Below are 17,368 nucleotides of genomic sequence, written 5' to 3' on the forward strand. Positions count from 1 at the left end.
TATACAAAAATTCAAAATACAAAACAAATATTTTAAATCGTAACTGCATATGGCACTTTTCAGGTCAACAATTTTTTCAAATGTATTTTTATCAACAAAAATAATGTAGAGATTGGTTTAACAATTATTTAAATACTTTTTTCTATTAAAAGATATTTTAGTACCACTCAGAAGTAAACGATTAAAATTTAAATGAAATAATAAGTTTTATTCCTTGAAAATGTCACTTACCTTTCCTGTTTCTTTTTTTTTATTTAAAAATATCAATAAACGAAGAATAAAATTAATAAAAAAACAAATATTAATAAAAAACATGTTTTATTTTTTAAACATATAGGTACCATATAATATTAATATGTACAAGAATAGAGTACTCTTAAAACAGAGCAACAAAACATATATACAAAATCTGCGACAGTAACCATGAAAATTTTAAAAAACAAACCCCTATCCGCCCTAACACAAAGACGACCCCAGGTAAAAAAATCAACCTCTGTGTATCCGGTATAAGTATGAAATGGAATGTATTCAAAACGGCAGATGGTCCCTTTTCGAGACCGATATTTAAAATGTCCATGGCCATGTCGTTTTTTTTTTACATAGACATTTTTATTACAAAAATACATACATCTCACTATCACAATGGTCTTGGTATTTTATATACCTGGCTCAATTCTCTTTACAAAAAACAAGATATTTGATATCACAACCAAACAAATATTAAAATTGTGTCATACCAAACCGGAAATAAGCTCTATTTATTTAAACAATAAAAAATAAACTGACACCTACAAAATGTTAATTTGTACTTTGTATTTTTTTCTTCTTCTCTTCCTCTCCGCGGGTATTTACAAGTAAATTGCCGAAAATATCAACATTAGCTAACTTTTAATTGTTGCAGTTGTTATCTATCCAACAGCTCCTGTATCAACTAATCATTCAAATACGGTTAAATTAATAGAAAATTTGCAAAGAAAATCGGTTGTCGTTGTTAAGGAGATCGTTTTTTATAACACAAATTACGAGTTTCAAAATTTACCTAAAAACACTCTCTTCTACAGAGTTCATAGTTACACTGTCATGGCTATAAATTGTCTTTGTTGCAAAGTATCGGGATTGTCTTTTGCCTGCGTTGAACACAAATCGGGAGTAGACATGGACCTGTTGAGTTTTCCATCGCCCATGCTAAAGCTGAATATGGAGACTAACGACGTAATACGATCAATTTCCATTGAAGACCCACCATCATTATTTTCTTGTTGTTGTTGTTGTCTGTCTGCGTCAATTTCTTTACTTACGGCATCAGATAATAACGTGGCGTCATCTAAAAACACTGAATCATCACTATCATCGTCCTGCTTACTTTTTTTTGGCAGAATAGATTGGACGGCTTCCTCCGTTTCCCATTCAGCAACAGCACGTCGTCTTTTTAAAGAAGGAGAGTTACTTCTCTCTCTTAACACATTCGAACTCTTATCTAAATCCAAATAGGTAAGTTCTGAGTTGTAAGGAGGGTGATTTTCTTTATCTTGATTCTCGGAACACTTAACACAGGTTGGTTGTTGAATGAGCTCGCTGGCAGACGATTCTTGAATAGTATCAGATGAAGAATTAGCTTCCAAACAAGCCTCTTCGGCGGTGAGTCCAACGAGTTCCTCGTGTGGAAGATTAGAACGAGATTGGACAGGCGCAGGTGGCCGATAATGAACCATATTGTATGCCTCCTCCATAAAAATGTACCGCGCTTTTTGTAACACAGTAGCAACAAGTAAATTTTTATGCAAACTTACACCACCACGATGAGATCTGCTCTGCGCAATTTTCGTCAGAGAGATACCGATTAACCTTTCAGCCTCACTTGCCATTGTAAACAATTCGAAACTATCACACTGCGTCGTTTATACGGCGACAAAATACGACTGATCCGCTTCTACGAACCAACTTTTCACTAAAATGCAGAGTATTTGACAATGACTTGTACTTATAGCTTCACGCTGTGACGTCACAACCTACTTTCAACGTGTCGTTCACCAATGAGACGCGTCCTTGCCGATTCGTACCGGGGTGATCCGATCGTGCGATGAGAATGCTTATCTAAAAAACACTCGTCGCAATTTCTTTGCGACGTTGTCAAGATTCACTTATAGCACAGTAGATCATGATAAATCAAATTTTCATTACAATAGAAACATGAGTCGGTATTTACTATTAACTATGAAACAATTTTATCTATTATTAATTAAAAATAATGATATAGTCACAAGCTTATACTTAGCTGGAAGCTTTTCATGCAAAATTATCCCTAACTTTACAAGAAAGATGGAATTTGTAATTGCTTTTGTTAGAGAGGAATATTTTACAATTCTTTATTACCTATTAAATTGAAAATACTCAATATTTTTTCCTTTATTTATAGAGATAAAGATGAAATCCAGGAATGTTTTTACTAGTAATTTTTTCTTATTAATCAGCTGCACTCATTACTACCAAGGGTCACCTGTAGATTGAAAATGAGAAGGTATGAAGACAAGAGAATACAACTCTATGCAGTTGTATATTTTACCTATTAATATATGTTTTAAAATAAATATTTCATACTCAATGTCTTAATTTTTCACTGTGTGCACACAGTCATTGAAATATTTTAGCAAATAATTAAAAATATACTTTTAATAGTAATATGATTGATTATATAAAACTGTTGTGACAACGTCGCAATTTGAATTTATGTCTCCTTGCAACTAGACCACAATCCGATCGGGCGGTGAGCGATACTGGTTATATTCTTTGAGCTCGTTATCTATACACACTTGCTTCATTTTGACCTTTATTAACGGTTACGATAACGTTCAATAGTAGCGGAAGTCGACGTCAAAAAATACATCTTGTGTGTACGCAAACAACCAGATTCTTTGTCTGATATCTACCTACTTACTTAATCGTATTAACGAATTATTGTATATAGAAATGCGAAATAATATTGGATTTTTTTAAAGATTCATTACCACCGAATGCGTTAATGATGATTCATTCGAAAGATAACAATGCAATTGTTGTTTTGGATCATTTAATAAATATTTGTCATGAAATGGTAAACAAATTGTTTGAATAAATTGCACATAAAAAGTTAATCTTAATTAGGTATTTGAAAGATGGTATGTACAGTTTGCGTTGTTAAAAATTTTAAGGCTCTGACCATTACAAGAATTATCTATAACAACAAATAAAAGGAATAAATAAACATGAAATGACTTCATTTTTTACTATTTTCGTGTAAAGAACCACTATTTATTTAGGAATTATTTATAAAGTAAGAGATTAAGCCAAAAATTTTTAATGGTTCTGAATATTTTTTGATAACAAGTAATCCTCAATGAAATTATCAGACCCTTAAGCGGATGATCACATCCTGTAAAAACGGAACAAAAATATATTTACTTTTCACTAACTTCTCAAACATTTGATTTAGTTGAAAATTAAATGAAAAATAAGACACTGCCAAACTGCGTGATATTTATTAATAAACATACAGATCTGAATAAAAAACTAATATTAGAATTTCATAAATAATGGTTAGATTTCAATAAACAGAATCAGTTCAGTTTCTATCATGACATATGATAGTGACCTACAATATACATTGCGGGAAATGAATATACCGCAACACACCATACGTAGTAGTGTAATATGTATTGCATACCTTACAAAACTAAATACTTATTTTTAATGATATGTATTAGAACATACATTACAGTTTCAAAAGAAGAAGGAAAGAAGTTTTTTGTAGTAAATTTATATATTTTTTTCTCTCAGTAGCTGATTATTATTATTAGTGATTTCTTTATATTCTGGTCTAGAAATTTGAAAAAACCGTTTTTTTTTGTATATTGTCAGAGCTTACACCCTTAAACGTATTTTTGAAAATTCTCATTATTTCCAGAGATACAGTAGATTTTGTAACTTAGCGTCTAAGTGATTGATATTTCAAGTTCTACCGATTCTTTTGAAATTTGGTGGAAATCTTTTTTATACATTGCGTCTGCCTTAGATTTTTAAAAAAAAATCGATAAGGAAGTATTTTTAAAAAATTCGAGGTCAAAAAAAGGGGCAAAAAATTGTTATCTCATTCCGACGCTATTTTGTGATTTTTTTGGCTAAGGTCAAAGTGATAGCGACATCTTTACATATTAAGAATTTTCCAAATTTTTTTGTTCCAGATTACTATAAGGGCTGAAATCATGTCAACCAGGATGCACAGTTTTTTTGTAACCCGCACTTTACCGGCCTGTAATTTATCGATTTCTTTTACAATTTTTTTTATATTCTTAAAAAGTCAATAAATATGTAAAACAATGGATAGTGAAAATGTTTTTCATTTTTTTCAATTTAGTTTAAAAAATAAAAAGTAGAAAAAAATTTGCGTGTGCAGAATCAACTCACAAGAAGAACGTTATCAAAAGCATTTGCAGGCATATCAGAATTGTATGAATCTAAATGGTGTATTAGAATGGAAAACAAGGATGTAAAATAAAATATATATTTTCGGGAATTTTTTTACTGGTTTTTACTATTCAATTTTATTATTGGTAAATTGTCCATTTAAAGTTACATATAAATCAGTTCTTTTACTAAATATTTATGTTACTTTGTTTGTTATAAAAAGTATTAATAAATAAATTTTTACAAGGTGTAATGTAACATAACATTGTTCTTAATTAATATATTTTTGTGAAATATTGGTAACATTTGATATTTTTATCACCATTTTATCCAAAAGCAGATGGTTTATTTAATATTGCGAGTCACACCGTGTAACAATGGCTTTTTGTTGAAGCAAATAATGAATCACTAGTGAATTGAGTTTTTTAAAATGAACTATATAATTTATGCTACATAGATAAGTCCAGGCAAATTTTTCCAAGTGAAAATACATGTTATACGCTTTCCATTTTAAAAGAAATGAGTATAGAAAATATGAACTGCGATAGTAGAGCAGTCATCAAACACACGTGAAATGGATAATTGAATGAAAACACTACAAGTGGAAGCGCAAGCATCATAATTTCTGAGGATCTCAAAAAAGCAATTTTAGGAAAGAAAAACCAGGTAGTAAAACAACTTATAGGGAAAGTTATAGGTGAAAACATAGAGTTTAAAACAATGTAGCAAATCTTGAAAGAGAAGAAAAAAAATGGGAATTTTAGAAAAAACAAGCAGATTGTAACTAGACCAATGAAAAAATCTCATTATACAGACTTACGCATTGTACTGTGAGGAACCATAAGCAAGTAATAGAGCGAGAAGAAACAACAAATATAAGTGCTCAAAGTATACTTCAAAACACAAAAGTAAACATTTTTGCATATAGTTTGAAGGAAAAACATTCCACAGTTTTATACAGAACTAAAAAAGAAGAATATATAATATCAACCATATTAAAAAAATACTTTTCCCTTCCAGCTTCGAATTACACTTTCATGAAAAGAGTGAAGGCTCATTCAGTTAACATTTCCTTTTAATTTGAAACCAGATTTTTTCGCATGTTTTCTATTTAGGTGTAACTTCATAGCAATTTCTTCACTAGAAAATTTCTAAATTTCCAATATGGAAACATAATCATGAATAAATATAATACTTTTATAAACAAGCTATTACAAACAGTATGAGTAGCTGCTTGATAACATTATTTGTTGACATAGCATAGAAAAAATACTGTACATATTAGGTACTAATACCACTACAGCAACATTCACAATTACACTACCTGGTGCTTCAATTTTTCCATTGGTCCTACTTGTTCATATTTGTCTCAAAGAAACAGACAGTGTCATTGTGTTAATGTTATATAGTGTTAAGTGTGAATATAAAAAATTCAAAGATGTGTTTTCAACGTGCTTAGAATAAGTCATAAGTCACATGTAATACGAAAAAAATTTCATAATATTAAAGGTTTTATCATAGCTCTTCATGTTTTATTTTATTATTTTTACTGTTTTTGTGAGTAGGAAATGCCCAAAAGGATGAAGGAAAACCTTTAATGTCCCTCTCCCTTTTAACAAATGCACTATAAGTAGATATACAATTACCAATGAAATGATTTGATTTACCTAAAATTGCCAAATCTATATGAGGATTTGACTCTGGATATTTGAAAATCTTAACTTTCATTCTTTGAAGAGCAATTTTGAGTTCCTCAAGCATATGATTGCTATCTGATGCAACAAACACTGATTTTATTGTATGATCATTGTTGTTATTCACTGAGTTGTTGATATTTTTTATAACACGCTTCAGCTGTCTGATTATAGTTTCTTGACTAGGTAGACACATATCTGCAGTTGCCGGTCCTTTTTCACTTTGGTAGCCAAGACATTGGGGTGCTGCAAAAAGACTAGGACTTTGTGGTATGTGCTGACATGCTCTTACCCAATCTATACCATTGCGTAGATGGATACCTACAAAAGCCCCTTTAGGAAGTTTATTCTTGATGAAAGAATTTGCTTCTCTTTCAATGGAATCTGACCATTCCAAGTACTTCTGAAGATGAATATTTTCTTGTTGTACTGGAAAACTTGCTGGTGCTCCTATATAACAAGAGTGTTATTTCTACATTTTGATCGAAATATATTGTTGAATTTATTACTTTACCTGTGAAAGCCAAAACAGGCCATTTACTAGGGGAATATTTTTCTCTCCAGAGATTAGTCATATTGTGATGATGAGTATCGTAATGAAGAGGACCATAAAATTCTGAACCTACAAAGTCTACATTATATGTATCCCAAAAAGGTCCAAATGGATTTCCTTCTTTAGCACTACAAGTGTCTCCTGTACCTAAAATGATTAACTATATCTCAGTTTGTTCCACAACTTTTAATAATAATTACCTCTAGCCATATAACAAAAAGATATTCTTTGATTTTTTGGCCATTCGAAAGGAGCTACATTTTCCATAAAATCTTCCATAGTTATAACTTTATGAAACTTCTTCAAGGGTTCCACGCGAAAATATGTATCAAACGGCACTTGGACTGACTTTGATTCCCCATACCTATACTCTACCCAAGGAGGAAGAACTAAAGTTCTATTTAAATGATGGGCAAAATTGAGAGAACCTAGGAAATGATCTGCTTGGTTTCCAAATCGGCCTAAAAATCATTATATAAAATGCACACGTCTACTGTGTAAAATGGTGTTTACCCATGCATGGACAATACAATATATAACCCAATGGATCAAATTCAGTTGTTTCGAAGTTATCATATAATACTAAAAATACAACAAGTCCTAAAATTACTTTTTTGCTAATGAGTGTCATGATTAAATCATTTTCAAATCTCTGTTGATTAAATCAATATTGCTAATCAGCTGGCGTCTGACAAGTCTCTATCTGTCACATTTTGTTTACACTCAAAAGCCTCGACCAAATGCCAGCTAGTTAAAACTTAAAATACTGACATTCAAATATATGAATTTAATAAGAAGAAGAAATTTTTCCGAATTTAGTTTTTGATTAAGTTATATCATACGTATCTAACAAAAATGTCTCAAATAAAATTATTTCTTAACAAACAGAACCTTTTGCGTCCAGCTACCAGGTTTATGTCGGATTGGGTACCTAAGGAAACAGTAACTCATACTGGGCAGGTTATAAAATTTAATTCACCTGATATTATACATTATAAACATATCGATGCTTATTTCAGAAATGGAGCTCAGATGATTATAGATTATCCAGATTTATAGATAGACCTAAACACGTTAACAAAAATTTTGCAATCAATCTCATTGCTGAAGTTCCCCCAAAACCCTGTAAAGAGCGTGTAGTTTGGTGTGATGGTGGCAGTGGACCTACTGGACACCCAAAAGTATATATTAATTTGGTAAGTTGTTAAATTGCACTACTGGACTACAAAATATAATTGTGATTTTTTCAAGGACAAGCCTGGAAATCATAGTTGTGGTTATTGTGGATTAAGATTTTATAAGGAAGATCATCACTAAATGCTTGTATATAGTTAGAAATAAATTTAAATGACTAATATATCCTAAAATACAATTAGTTTTATTTTCTTTATGTTCACTTTGCATTGAATTATTACTAGTAGGTTTTTATATGCTGGGAACTAAACATTTAATAATCAAATAGGCTTAAAAAGTTTAAAGATATCTATTTGCATTTTTTCTTTCCTCTGTATTTCCAGCTTCTTTATTTTTAACTAGTTTACTCATCTATATCATTACCTCCATGATTCATTATTGCTTTTAATGCATCTCCTAGTCTCAAAAGTTTTTATTAGACATAGGCTAACTCAATTTTTTAACCACATTAGTTTTTCTCTAGTATTTATGTCTTCCTTATCATCCACCAATGTGTATATACATGTAGTTTCCACTATGATGATGCTCTTAAAATTGTCCCATTTGATCTAAACTTCACTTTACTGTTTTTCTTTAGTCCAATGATGTTAATTTAAATAGTTTGTGATTTATTTTCATTCATAAACTAATTCAAATGTTCAATGATATGCAAACGCCTGCATATATAGACAGCCAAGTCTGACGTCACAGAGACGGGTGGAGCTCCAACTCCAAACAATTTTGTTGATAATGGTAAATGCCCATAAACAATTTTTCATTTAGTGTTTTCGTGGTTTATGTGATAAAATAAGACTTTTCAGTTGAATATATTGTTGAAGGAACATACTATTTAAGAGGTTTTTATTAGTTTTTTACCAGGTGAGTTAATTTAACATATTAATTCTGCTTTAAAACTTGTTAAGGTTATGTCTATTTTATTTTTGCAGTACCTTTTTGTTTGTTTTTTTTTTGCAGATCCTATTGTTGTTAAGAAAATAATGGCTTTTAAACATTTCCTATAACTTTCCAGCATCAGTGCTTTTATAGATGACTCAACAAAATTATAAAAAGGGGTGAAAACGCATTAGAGTCCAGTTATGTGAAGAAAATGGACTTTGGCTCTGTTTTCCAGGTAATCAGACAGAAATTATTTGCTAGTATGAAAGATAAAAGCTACAAGGTATCTATATATATTTTAAAAAATAAAAAATGTTACGTATGTATTTATACCTTAAAGGTTGTGATAATTATAGACTTTGACGATTCATGAAAAGAAAAATTTCTATATAGAACAATACTTACCAAAGTTGTTACACAATTAAATAAAAATTTTTGACATGTTTTTCAATGTGATTTTAGGTTATTCTACAGTGTTAGCAGATAGAGTATACAGTTGGAAAAATCTTTACTATTTATTTTAGACTGAAAAGCCACTTCTATACAAATTTTTGTTTGCTGAGGACATCAGGAAATTATGTTTTTTAATATAAATGTACAATGCTATTTTGTCAATAAAGATTTTTGAAACAAACTTCAGCTATTTTAAATTGCTGTATTGAATGTACTTCTTTAATTGGGGGATATTGCAAGTTTGTCAGGGCTGCACATAGTTGAAAGATAATTGAAATTTGTGATATATAATATGATGGAACTTGCTACAAAATATTATAGCACTTTATTCTCCTGATGGCCCGTTCGACATGAATTCTAGCCTTTGCAATTTGCTGAGTTTCATATACTTGGGATTCTGTAAACTGTGGTATTGTTACTTAAAAATGGAAGTATATTTAATGGTACTCTTGCAGGGAGAAGTTCGTTAATCAAGAAACCTTTATCTGCTAATATCAAATCTCCAGCTACCATCTGATCTAGAACCTTACTCTCCTCAACAATTTTTTTTATTAGATGTAGACCCTGGATAAGCCTTGCTAACAAAAGTGATTACACCTACCAACATTTTTCATGTGTTTTGGTGTTTGTATGAAATGTAGGTCAATCTCTGGTTTTCCATGCTTGCTGAAACTGCCGAATAAATTTCGGTGCAATCCAAAATTATGTGACCTACGAGGTAAATTCATTGAATTTGTGGTAATATGTACATTGCAAACTTATTTGGTAATGCATCACAAATTCATAATCTTGAATTTAAAATCTGTTCAAACATATTAGCTTTATATTCGATTGAAATACTGCCATTTGTAGAAAAAGCATGTTCTACAGCACTAATTGTGGTTATTTTTTATGAACACAAATATCTACATTAAAGTGATCTCAGATTATCTTTTATGAAATTTAATTATAATTTTTCAATGACAATGTTCTAGAAATTTTAGCAATAAGTTCTCATGTAAATAAACCTTCCTATAGAAGTTTTATTGTAATTTGACACTTTAGTCTTACTAGTTTAAAATAGTAGCTTTTAAGCCACTTAAACGTAAAAATAGTCGCACGAGATCGATTTGAGTAGCAAATAGTTACCATTGGGAACCCTAGAAAATTTATTTCAAATTATAATTCCCAGTTACTTAATGAAAAATACTGAATACTGTTTATTATATCAATGCTCCCAATTACAGTGTCTAATCTTTCTCAGTATCATATTCGGCTCAAATGACCACACTGTAATTTATTCCAGCTTCTCAAGGTTTAGGTAAATAATCAGAATTTTAAAAAATTAATTCTCATTTATTCTCAGTAACTCAATCTTAGTTATTCTATTTTACATATACGAAATAAATGTATAATCATTTTTAAAAAAACGTTCAAATATGAATAAAAGCTTAATCTATCCTTAAACTAAAACTTTCAAGTTATCGTCCTTCAACTGAAAAACAAAAAAATAGAATTTAGTACACAAATAACCTGAATCTGATTACATTTCACAAAAAATATACTCACTGTATGAACTAAGATCAATTTCATCAGGTAATTCTGTAATATTAACATCAAATCTATCTTGTACTTCATTTAAGATTTTAGCATCTCCTTCTTCAGAAACAAAAGTTATGGCGAGACCTTTTGTACCAAAACGTCCTGCTCTAGCAACCCTATGTAAGTATGTATCGGAATCCTCTGGCATATCATAATTAAATACAATGTTTACTCTTTCAATATCCATACCTCGACCAAATAAGTTGGTAGCTACCAAGATTCTCTGTAATAAAATATACTATGTAATTTAAAACTGCCAGATGGTTAGGTTAGTGTTGCAATAGTGATATCAAAAACAATTAAGAGGTTCATTAAGTAATAATTACTCCTTAAAACAAATTACACAATTTGGCCCTTCAATCCTCCATAGGTCGCTAGTTATTTGTCTGGAAGGTCTAAGTGAAGTAATAGTGGTTGTTGGTTAAGTGGTATTAAAAAGTGTATTCGGTAAATCAGGAGTTGAATACATGGACATGCTTTAACAAAGTTTATTTTATGAACTGGATCATTTGATTTCAAGGCTTAAATTGAGAAACTGCTGAAGCATCAAAAGGTGTTGGATTATTCAAGAGACTGGGAACCACAAAAAGGATCTTTAAATAGTTAAAGGGGACTTCACATTTTATGGTCTGTTGTACTCTGGAGGCATAGCCTTGGAGTTAAAGTGTTGCATTGATTCTAATTAAGCCAACGATCATGAGACAAGACGCTCAATATCTGGATTTGTTACTACTTGCGGTGGAGCTGCCATTACATGGATGAGTCGCAAGCAACTGAAGCTGAATATGTAGCTGCAAGTGAAGGAGCAAAGGAATTTGTGTGGCTGCGTAGATTGCTGAATGAAATAACAAGCCTGTCTCGGTTACCAACATTGCTTGTTGACAATGAGTACTATAAAACTAATCTAGAACCCAGTGTTGAGAGCCTTCTCACATATTTCACTTTACTTCACAACTTTGTTGTTTGCACTTTGAAATTAGTCTGTATAATTCCTTCCTGTATTCCTCATACACAGTTTTATGTAAATATTTCAGGTGATGATAATTAGACATCTATTATACTCACTAACCTTTTGAAAGTCTTTGAATTGTTCATAACGAGATAATCTTTCTTTTTGATCCATTCCTCTGTGAATTCCAATTGCTGGGAAATTCTGTTCGGTTAATAGTTGAGCTAAAGCTACACACCTCTGAACAGATTTTACAAAAATGACGACCTTAAACAAAGTAAATTCATTAGAAAATAATGAAATGTAATCAAATATTTTATATTAATTAGTTTTAGTCAGTGAGAGAGTTCAATTATTTCATTAAAATCAAAACAAAGTTATCATCATATAAAAAAATTAAAAAGTACCTTTTAAAAATCTCGTAACTTAAAATATAATTGACAAAACCTACCTGGTTGAATTCCAAGACATCGAGTAATTCGAATAATTTTTTATTCTTTTCATTTTCTTTAAGTTTTACATAATGTTGTTGGAGACCGTGCAGAGTTAATTTAGTTTCATCATCAACATACACTTCCATAGGCTGAATAAAAAAAAGTCACAAATATCACTAGAAAATTCCAACAAACTTTTAAATAAATCTTCAACAGGCATATTCTTCCAAATAAGATAACTAAATATATTGAGACTATATAGGTATAAATATGAAAACTGAGTCTTTGTTCATCTTACAAAAATTTTTTGAAATATTTGAAAACAAACACTCATGATATAATTAAAAGAAAATTTACCAAATGGGATCAAAAAGTCCAAAATTACATAAAAAGAGACAAAAGCCTGAAGAACAGGCCAATGGACATGAAAAATAACTAAAAAAAAGTATGAAACAATTCCCAGTTTCAAATTTTTGGAAGAATATGTATATATAGTCTCACATGTTTTTTTTTGAAAAATTGAATGAATGAAAATAACAGCTTCTTTCCAAAATTATCAAAAATTGAAATAAATTTGAACTTAACTAAAAAACATGTAATTTGTAAAATCAAGATTTCTACTTATTGAAAATTTGACACATGGACCTAACACAGTAATTAAAGTAAATTAGTTTCCTCACTTAGAAAATCGCAGGACACATCAACTTTTGAATTCAATTGTATGCTGTTATATAATTAGTGAAGATCCAGATGGTATAATTGTGTTTATTATGAATATCAATAATGGTGTGAAATTTTATTAACAAGAAATATCAACTACAAAATTGTGTAAAAATTTATAATAATTCCAATCCCACTGAATGAAATATTTGTTTATGCTTTAAATGTAAGAACTTTCCGAATGAACCATGAATTTTTTTGTGAGTTATATGGTGTTTTATGAAAAACTAACTAGAATGATTTGCATCATTCAACTAATATTTAAATAGTGCACAATCAAATACTAAAGTTGACATGTTCTAGTGTATGAAAAATTTATTCCCTTTATTATAATTCTATTATATTCTAATTCGAAATGTTCTCGTAAAATTATTCAAAATAAATATATCGACTTGAGTTATCACAGATGATTGTGGTATTGAAATTCTTTAATGGTATCAACAAAAAGATTACTGTGTAGAAACCAAATTTAGTCTAAAATTTATTAGCAGCAAATTTTTTTTGTTGTCACAAAAATCCCTAGAATTTAATATATACATCCCAAACTCAACTAGAAACAGTACATTATGAGAAAACATCTCACTACTAAAGCTGATAGTATATACTTTTTCTTCTAAAACCAAACAAGGAAGTGAGTAACTATTAAAGGGGTAGAAATATGAAATAGATATTCAAAGCACAAAGATAATAGGATAATTAATTTCATGCTATCTTTACATAAATTCATATGAATATCAAGTAGTTTTAAAGGGTAAGTGATTATTATTCTGTTTTAAGAAATGTTTTTAATTCAAACTCGAAGGTATACATGTATTTTATTGTAATGGGATGCTGTGAGGGCATGAAATTAATTTTCCTGATGCCATATATTCAATCAAAACCATTTGGAAGGATAATTGAAACAATAAAGTTTCTTAATTTACTCAATCTTGAAAGGTAGCCTAACGAACCATCAGTTCAAGAAACTAATGTAAGTACTTCTAGAGCACATTGTACATATATTAAGACCATTTAGTTGTTGAAAATACTAACATCCCACAGGAAAGTAAAAATAATGATGAGAATATAATTAAGAGGGAAAGAGAGATTGAAAATTCTTAGGTAGGATAAGGAAATTTTTTTATAGGAGGAAGATTTGTTGGAGTTGGTCCTCTGCAGGTCTGGAGAGGAGGAAAGCTATGAGTATTGGCCAGAAGAAAACAAAAAGAGAGCTCTAGTAAGTAAAAACGGCTCTTCTCGGTTTGGGGATTTTTTGTTTGTTTATTAAAAAATCTAATTGGGGAGCAGGTTACAGGGAAACTGTGGAAAACCTTAGGAAGGAAAGCCTGAAAAACCTGGATGCATATTAACAGAAATTTAGACAAAAATGGTGAAATTTGTAAGAGATCTGAATCCTATTAGACAAAATATTTATAATATGCAAAAATCATGATTTTATGTAAATGGAAAATAAAAGAGAAGTAATTGAGGTTCAAGAAAAATGTATCAGTACCTCAATTACTCTTATCTACTATACAAACAGACAATGAAATAAGATCTGCAGTTACGAAGGTCTTGGGTGAATCCATCGTACATACAGTTCAGTCGAAATCTCGCATCCCATCATCGCTGCTTCCATTGAACTATTTCCAAATTAAGCTTAGCTTCCAAAATAAAGGAGAACAGATCTCCCAATGGCATCAAAAACCCGGTACTGGATCTAGATTGATGTGTAAAATTTTTGTACATTGTAGCTCGGCCAAAACAACAAAACGCGAATCCCTTTAACGAAAAATATTAATCTTCACTATCTTGTGTCCTCTTCTTAGCCCAGCCCTCCCCAACCTACTCGTTGGGCTACAATGCGCTAACCGGACGCGAAACATCTTTATACAATTTTAAATTACAGTAGATTTCTATTATTTGAAAACTTTGATCCATTTTATAAAAATAATTTCTCGATCAAACTGTGCGAGTGGGTGCGTCATTCGAATGTTGTGTAGAAAAATAATTTAGAATTACATCTTGCATAAATTTCTTGCAAACTGGCCGAATTTCCTTGCTGAGTGTCGCACTAAACATCATTACTTGTTTTCCATGGGGCGTGTTTCTATATATTTCCTGGACATCACGTCGCATATCTACAAAAAATATCAACCACTTAACACAAGAAAAAAAAGATTTCAATACTTTTGTAATTTGAAAGTAAATTTGCACAAAAAATTTTTACTGTATATAAATATAGCTAAATATGGAAAATGGATAATACATAATCAACCATAGTCAAAATAAGTACAGTAATATCTCCCTATAACACTATAGATTGGGTCTGTGTTGCAAGAGGATCCCTGCACAACATGAAACAGTTTCCAATTCCTTTATTATGATGATTGAAAAAATTTAGGGGTTTTGCTTTTATTAAACAACTACTTATAGGAATATTATTTTGAATGCAATCTTCTATCTAAATCATGAAACACTTTTTTGTTTTTGTTATCAACGAATCTTATACACATGAAGATTTAATTAAGGTCTGCAACAATCTAGACATTACAGTACTTCTTATTTTACAAAATTGCTGACTCATTTAGTTTCAGATCCTTTGCTATTATTGTTTATTTCTTACAATTATTTAGCTGATCCAAAATATCAATTTTTTTGTTGTAGAGAAATAAATTTCTCTTTGAGTCACTTAATATGAAGATTGGTTATAAGAGTATTGTGTTATAAAAGGGATTACTGTATATATGTATAATCCAAAAATATCTTACCTAGGAGCTCCAACATTTTATCACATTCATCAAGGATGAAATGTTTCAGGTGTTTCAAATTCAATTTCTTTGATCTGACTAGAGCCAAAATACGTCCTGGTGTACCAACCACAATGTGTGGGCAATTATTTTTAAGTATTTCTTCATCTTTCTGGATTGGTAAGCCTCCAAAGAATACAGCGACTTTGATGTTTGACATGTACTTACTAAAACGTTCATATTCTTTACTAATTTGGAATGCCAATTCCCGAGTATGGCACATAACGAGTACATAAACAGCATTTTCAGTAGGTTCTAATTGTTGAAGTGTAGCTAACACAAATACAGCCGTTTTTCCCATACCAGATTTAGCTTGACACAGAATGTCCATGCCAATAACAGCTTGTGGTATACACTCATGTTGAACTACAAAACATATAATTATTAGTACAGAATATAAGCATACTTTCATAAATATTACCTTCTGAGGGATGTTCAAAACCGCAGTCAACAATAGCCCTAAGAATTTCGGGCCTCAGTAGGAAATCTCTAAACCCGGAACTGTGAATAGATACATAAGTACCCTTCAAACCTTTTTTCTGAACTTCAGTATTAGCTGTGTCGGGTGTAGTTTGTTCAGTATTTTCTTCATCTTCGTAATCCAAAAGATCATCAGCATCGGCCATTTCGTTATTTAAGTCTGAAAGATAAAGCGACATAATTATAAATGTTGTTGTATTTACAAACGTATACGTTTACAAATATGGCTGTTCATTCATTCACATTCTTTTGTTTTATCTGCACCGGCTTCCATTTTAATTTAAAAATATGTTTGTGGAATGAATGTACAGAAATCATATTTCATTTAAATTATTTCAAAAATTGAAATAACTTGAAGATTATATAAATAAAATCGGCTTACATTAAACTCACACGCAACTACACAATACAACGATATAAAGCTGGTAACCGGTAGAGGTAAAAAAATATACGTAATTGGAAAAGAAGAGATGTTTGACTGAATAGACATGCGTGTTACGACATCACTGGTGATGAGGTACAATAACGAAACGTTATTTAATCACTAGTAGCAATGGGAACCATCATCACATTTCATAAAATATAGCTAAAAAACTCATAACAATAGCTTCATTTATGGTTTCACCATATTTTCCCTTGATCTTTTTTTTTCTTATTATGCTTGATGTAAAAAATTCGGAATGGAAATGAAACCATTTAATATAATAGTTAATACGATATGTTGATTTCCAATTGATGTATAAAAATATTTATGTTAAAAGAAATATTTTTTCCTTGTCACTTTAGGGAAATTCGGTGTTATAGTTGTAGTTTTGGTACACACGCATGGTGAATTTGAAAAGTTATTGTGATGTTTTGGAGGAGTTATGGAAATTGCTGTTATTCTTGTTGTTACTTAGACTTATAACTCATTTATTCTTGTTTGTTTCTAGCATTCACGTATTATGTAAAAAGTGATGTATCATGAGCCACTTTCCATCAGCTTAAAGTTACCAGCAAGTTTTAAATGTTTTCATTATAAATAGCATAATTTTAAGTACGTGCTTTACTTACTATCAATAGAATTATCAAGGGTAAATATTAAAAAATATTAGAAAAAGTGTTGTGGTATTCCATTTAAATAATTATCTATATCTAATTAGCTTTCTGAATAGAAAACAAAATGATCTAAAATTTATACATTAATAGCTTACTCAAGTAAGATA

At 30.3% G+C, this 17,368-nt stretch overlaps 4 protein-coding genes across 4 annotated transcripts; 1 reads left to right on the forward strand and 3 right to left on the reverse strand.

The window, feature by feature from the left end:
• Positions 1-301: 301 nt before the first annotated feature.
• On the reverse strand, positions 302-1,953 carry LOC130898016 (uncharacterized). Its single transcript, XM_057807042.1, has one exon. The coding sequence runs from the start codon at positions 1,863-1,865 to the stop codon at positions 1,071-1,073; it is 795 nt and encodes a 264-aa protein (XP_057663025.1). The 5' UTR covers positions 1,866-1,953; the 3' UTR covers positions 302-1,070.
• Positions 1,954-3,496: 1,543 nt separating this feature from the next.
• Positions 3,497-7,402, reverse strand: LOC130891243 (GDP-fucose protein O-fucosyltransferase 1). Its single transcript, XM_057795862.1, has 4 exons — positions 7,201-7,402; positions 6,888-7,148; positions 6,649-6,834; positions 3,497-6,584 (listed from the first exon to the last, which is right to left on the reverse strand). The coding sequence occupies exons 1-4, from the start codon at positions 7,316-7,318 to the stop codon at positions 5,956-5,958; spliced, it is 1,194 nt and encodes a 397-aa protein (XP_057651845.1). The 5' UTR covers positions 7,319-7,402; the 3' UTR covers positions 3,497-5,955.
• Positions 7,403-7,409: 7 nt separating this feature from the next.
• Positions 7,410-8,059, forward strand: LOC130891287 (NADH dehydrogenase [ubiquinone] iron-sulfur protein 6, mitochondrial). The gene is made up of 3 exons (XM_057795931.1): positions 7,410-7,647; positions 7,707-7,883; positions 7,939-8,059. Exons 1-3 carry the CDS (start codon positions 7,543-7,545, stop codon positions 8,002-8,004), a joined length of 348 nt encoding a protein of 115 aa, XP_057651914.1. The 5' UTR covers positions 7,410-7,542; the 3' UTR covers positions 8,005-8,059.
• A 2,465-nt stretch (positions 8,060-10,524) lies between these two features.
• On the reverse strand, positions 10,525-16,647 carry LOC130891232 (ATP-dependent RNA helicase WM6). Its single transcript, XM_057795850.1, has 8 exons — positions 16,546-16,647; positions 16,105-16,323; positions 15,645-16,049; positions 14,896-15,014; positions 12,192-12,323; positions 11,861-12,007; positions 10,759-11,014; positions 10,525-10,684 (listed from the first exon to the last, which is right to left on the reverse strand). The coding sequence occupies exons 2-8, from the start codon at positions 16,307-16,309 to the stop codon at positions 10,671-10,673; spliced, it is 1,278 nt and encodes a 425-aa protein (XP_057651833.1). The 5' UTR covers positions 16,310-16,323; positions 16,546-16,647; the 3' UTR covers positions 10,525-10,670.
• Positions 16,648-17,368: the final 721 nt, after the last annotated feature.

This window comes from Diorhabda carinulata, chromosome 1 (assembly GCF_026250575.1).
Source record: "Diorhabda carinulata isolate Delta chromosome 1, icDioCari1.1, whole genome shotgun sequence".
Taxonomy (NCBI): Eukaryota; Metazoa; Arthropoda; class Insecta; order Coleoptera; family Chrysomelidae; genus Diorhabda; species Diorhabda carinulata.

What these genes read in the sequence shown, in the direction of transcription:
- LOC130898016 (XM_057807042.1), bottom strand. Translation starts at nt 1,865, where the DNA reads ATGGCAAGTGAGGCTGAAAGGTTAATCGGTATCTCTCTGACGAAAATT.
- LOC130891243 (XM_057795862.1), bottom strand. Translation starts at nt 7,318, where the DNA reads ATGACACTCATTAGCAAAAAAGTAATTTTAGGACTTGTTGTATTTTTA. An exon ending in ATTGTATTGTCCATGCATGG is followed by an intron (nt 7,149 to 7,200) that starts GTAAACACCATT and finishes AATGATTTTTAG; the next exon opens with GCCGATTTGGAAACCAAGCA. An exon ending in GCCTGTTTTGGCTTTCACAG is followed by an intron (nt 6,585 to 6,648) that starts GTAAAGTAATAA and finishes CTTGTTATATAG; the next exon opens with GAGCACCAGCAAGTTTTCCA.
- LOC130891287 (XM_057795931.1), top strand. Translation starts at nt 7,543, where the DNA reads ATGTCTCAAATAAAATTATTTCTTAACAAACAGAACCTTTTGCGTCCA. An exon ending in CAGTAACTCATACTGGGCAG is followed by an intron (nt 7,648 to 7,706) that starts GTTATAAAATTT and finishes TGCTTATTTCAG; the next exon opens with AAATGGAGCTCAGATGATTA. An exon ending in CAAAAGTATATATTAATTTG is followed by an intron (nt 7,884 to 7,938) that starts GTAAGTTGTTAA and finishes GATTTTTTCAAG; the next exon opens with GACAAGCCTGGAAATCATAG.
- LOC130891232 (XM_057795850.1), bottom strand. Translation starts at nt 16,309, where the DNA reads ATGGCCGATGCTGATGATCTTTTGGATTACGAAGATGAAGAAAATACT. An exon ending in ATGTCTTGGAATTCAACCAG is followed by an intron (nt 12,008 to 12,191) that starts GTAGGTTTTGTC and finishes ACTTTGTTTAAG; the next exon opens with GTCGTCATTTTTGTAAAATC. An exon ending in AATTCAAAGACTTTCAAAAG is followed by an intron (nt 11,015 to 11,860) that starts GTTAGTGAGTAT and finishes ATTTTATTACAG; the next exon opens with AGAATCTTGGTAGCTACCAA.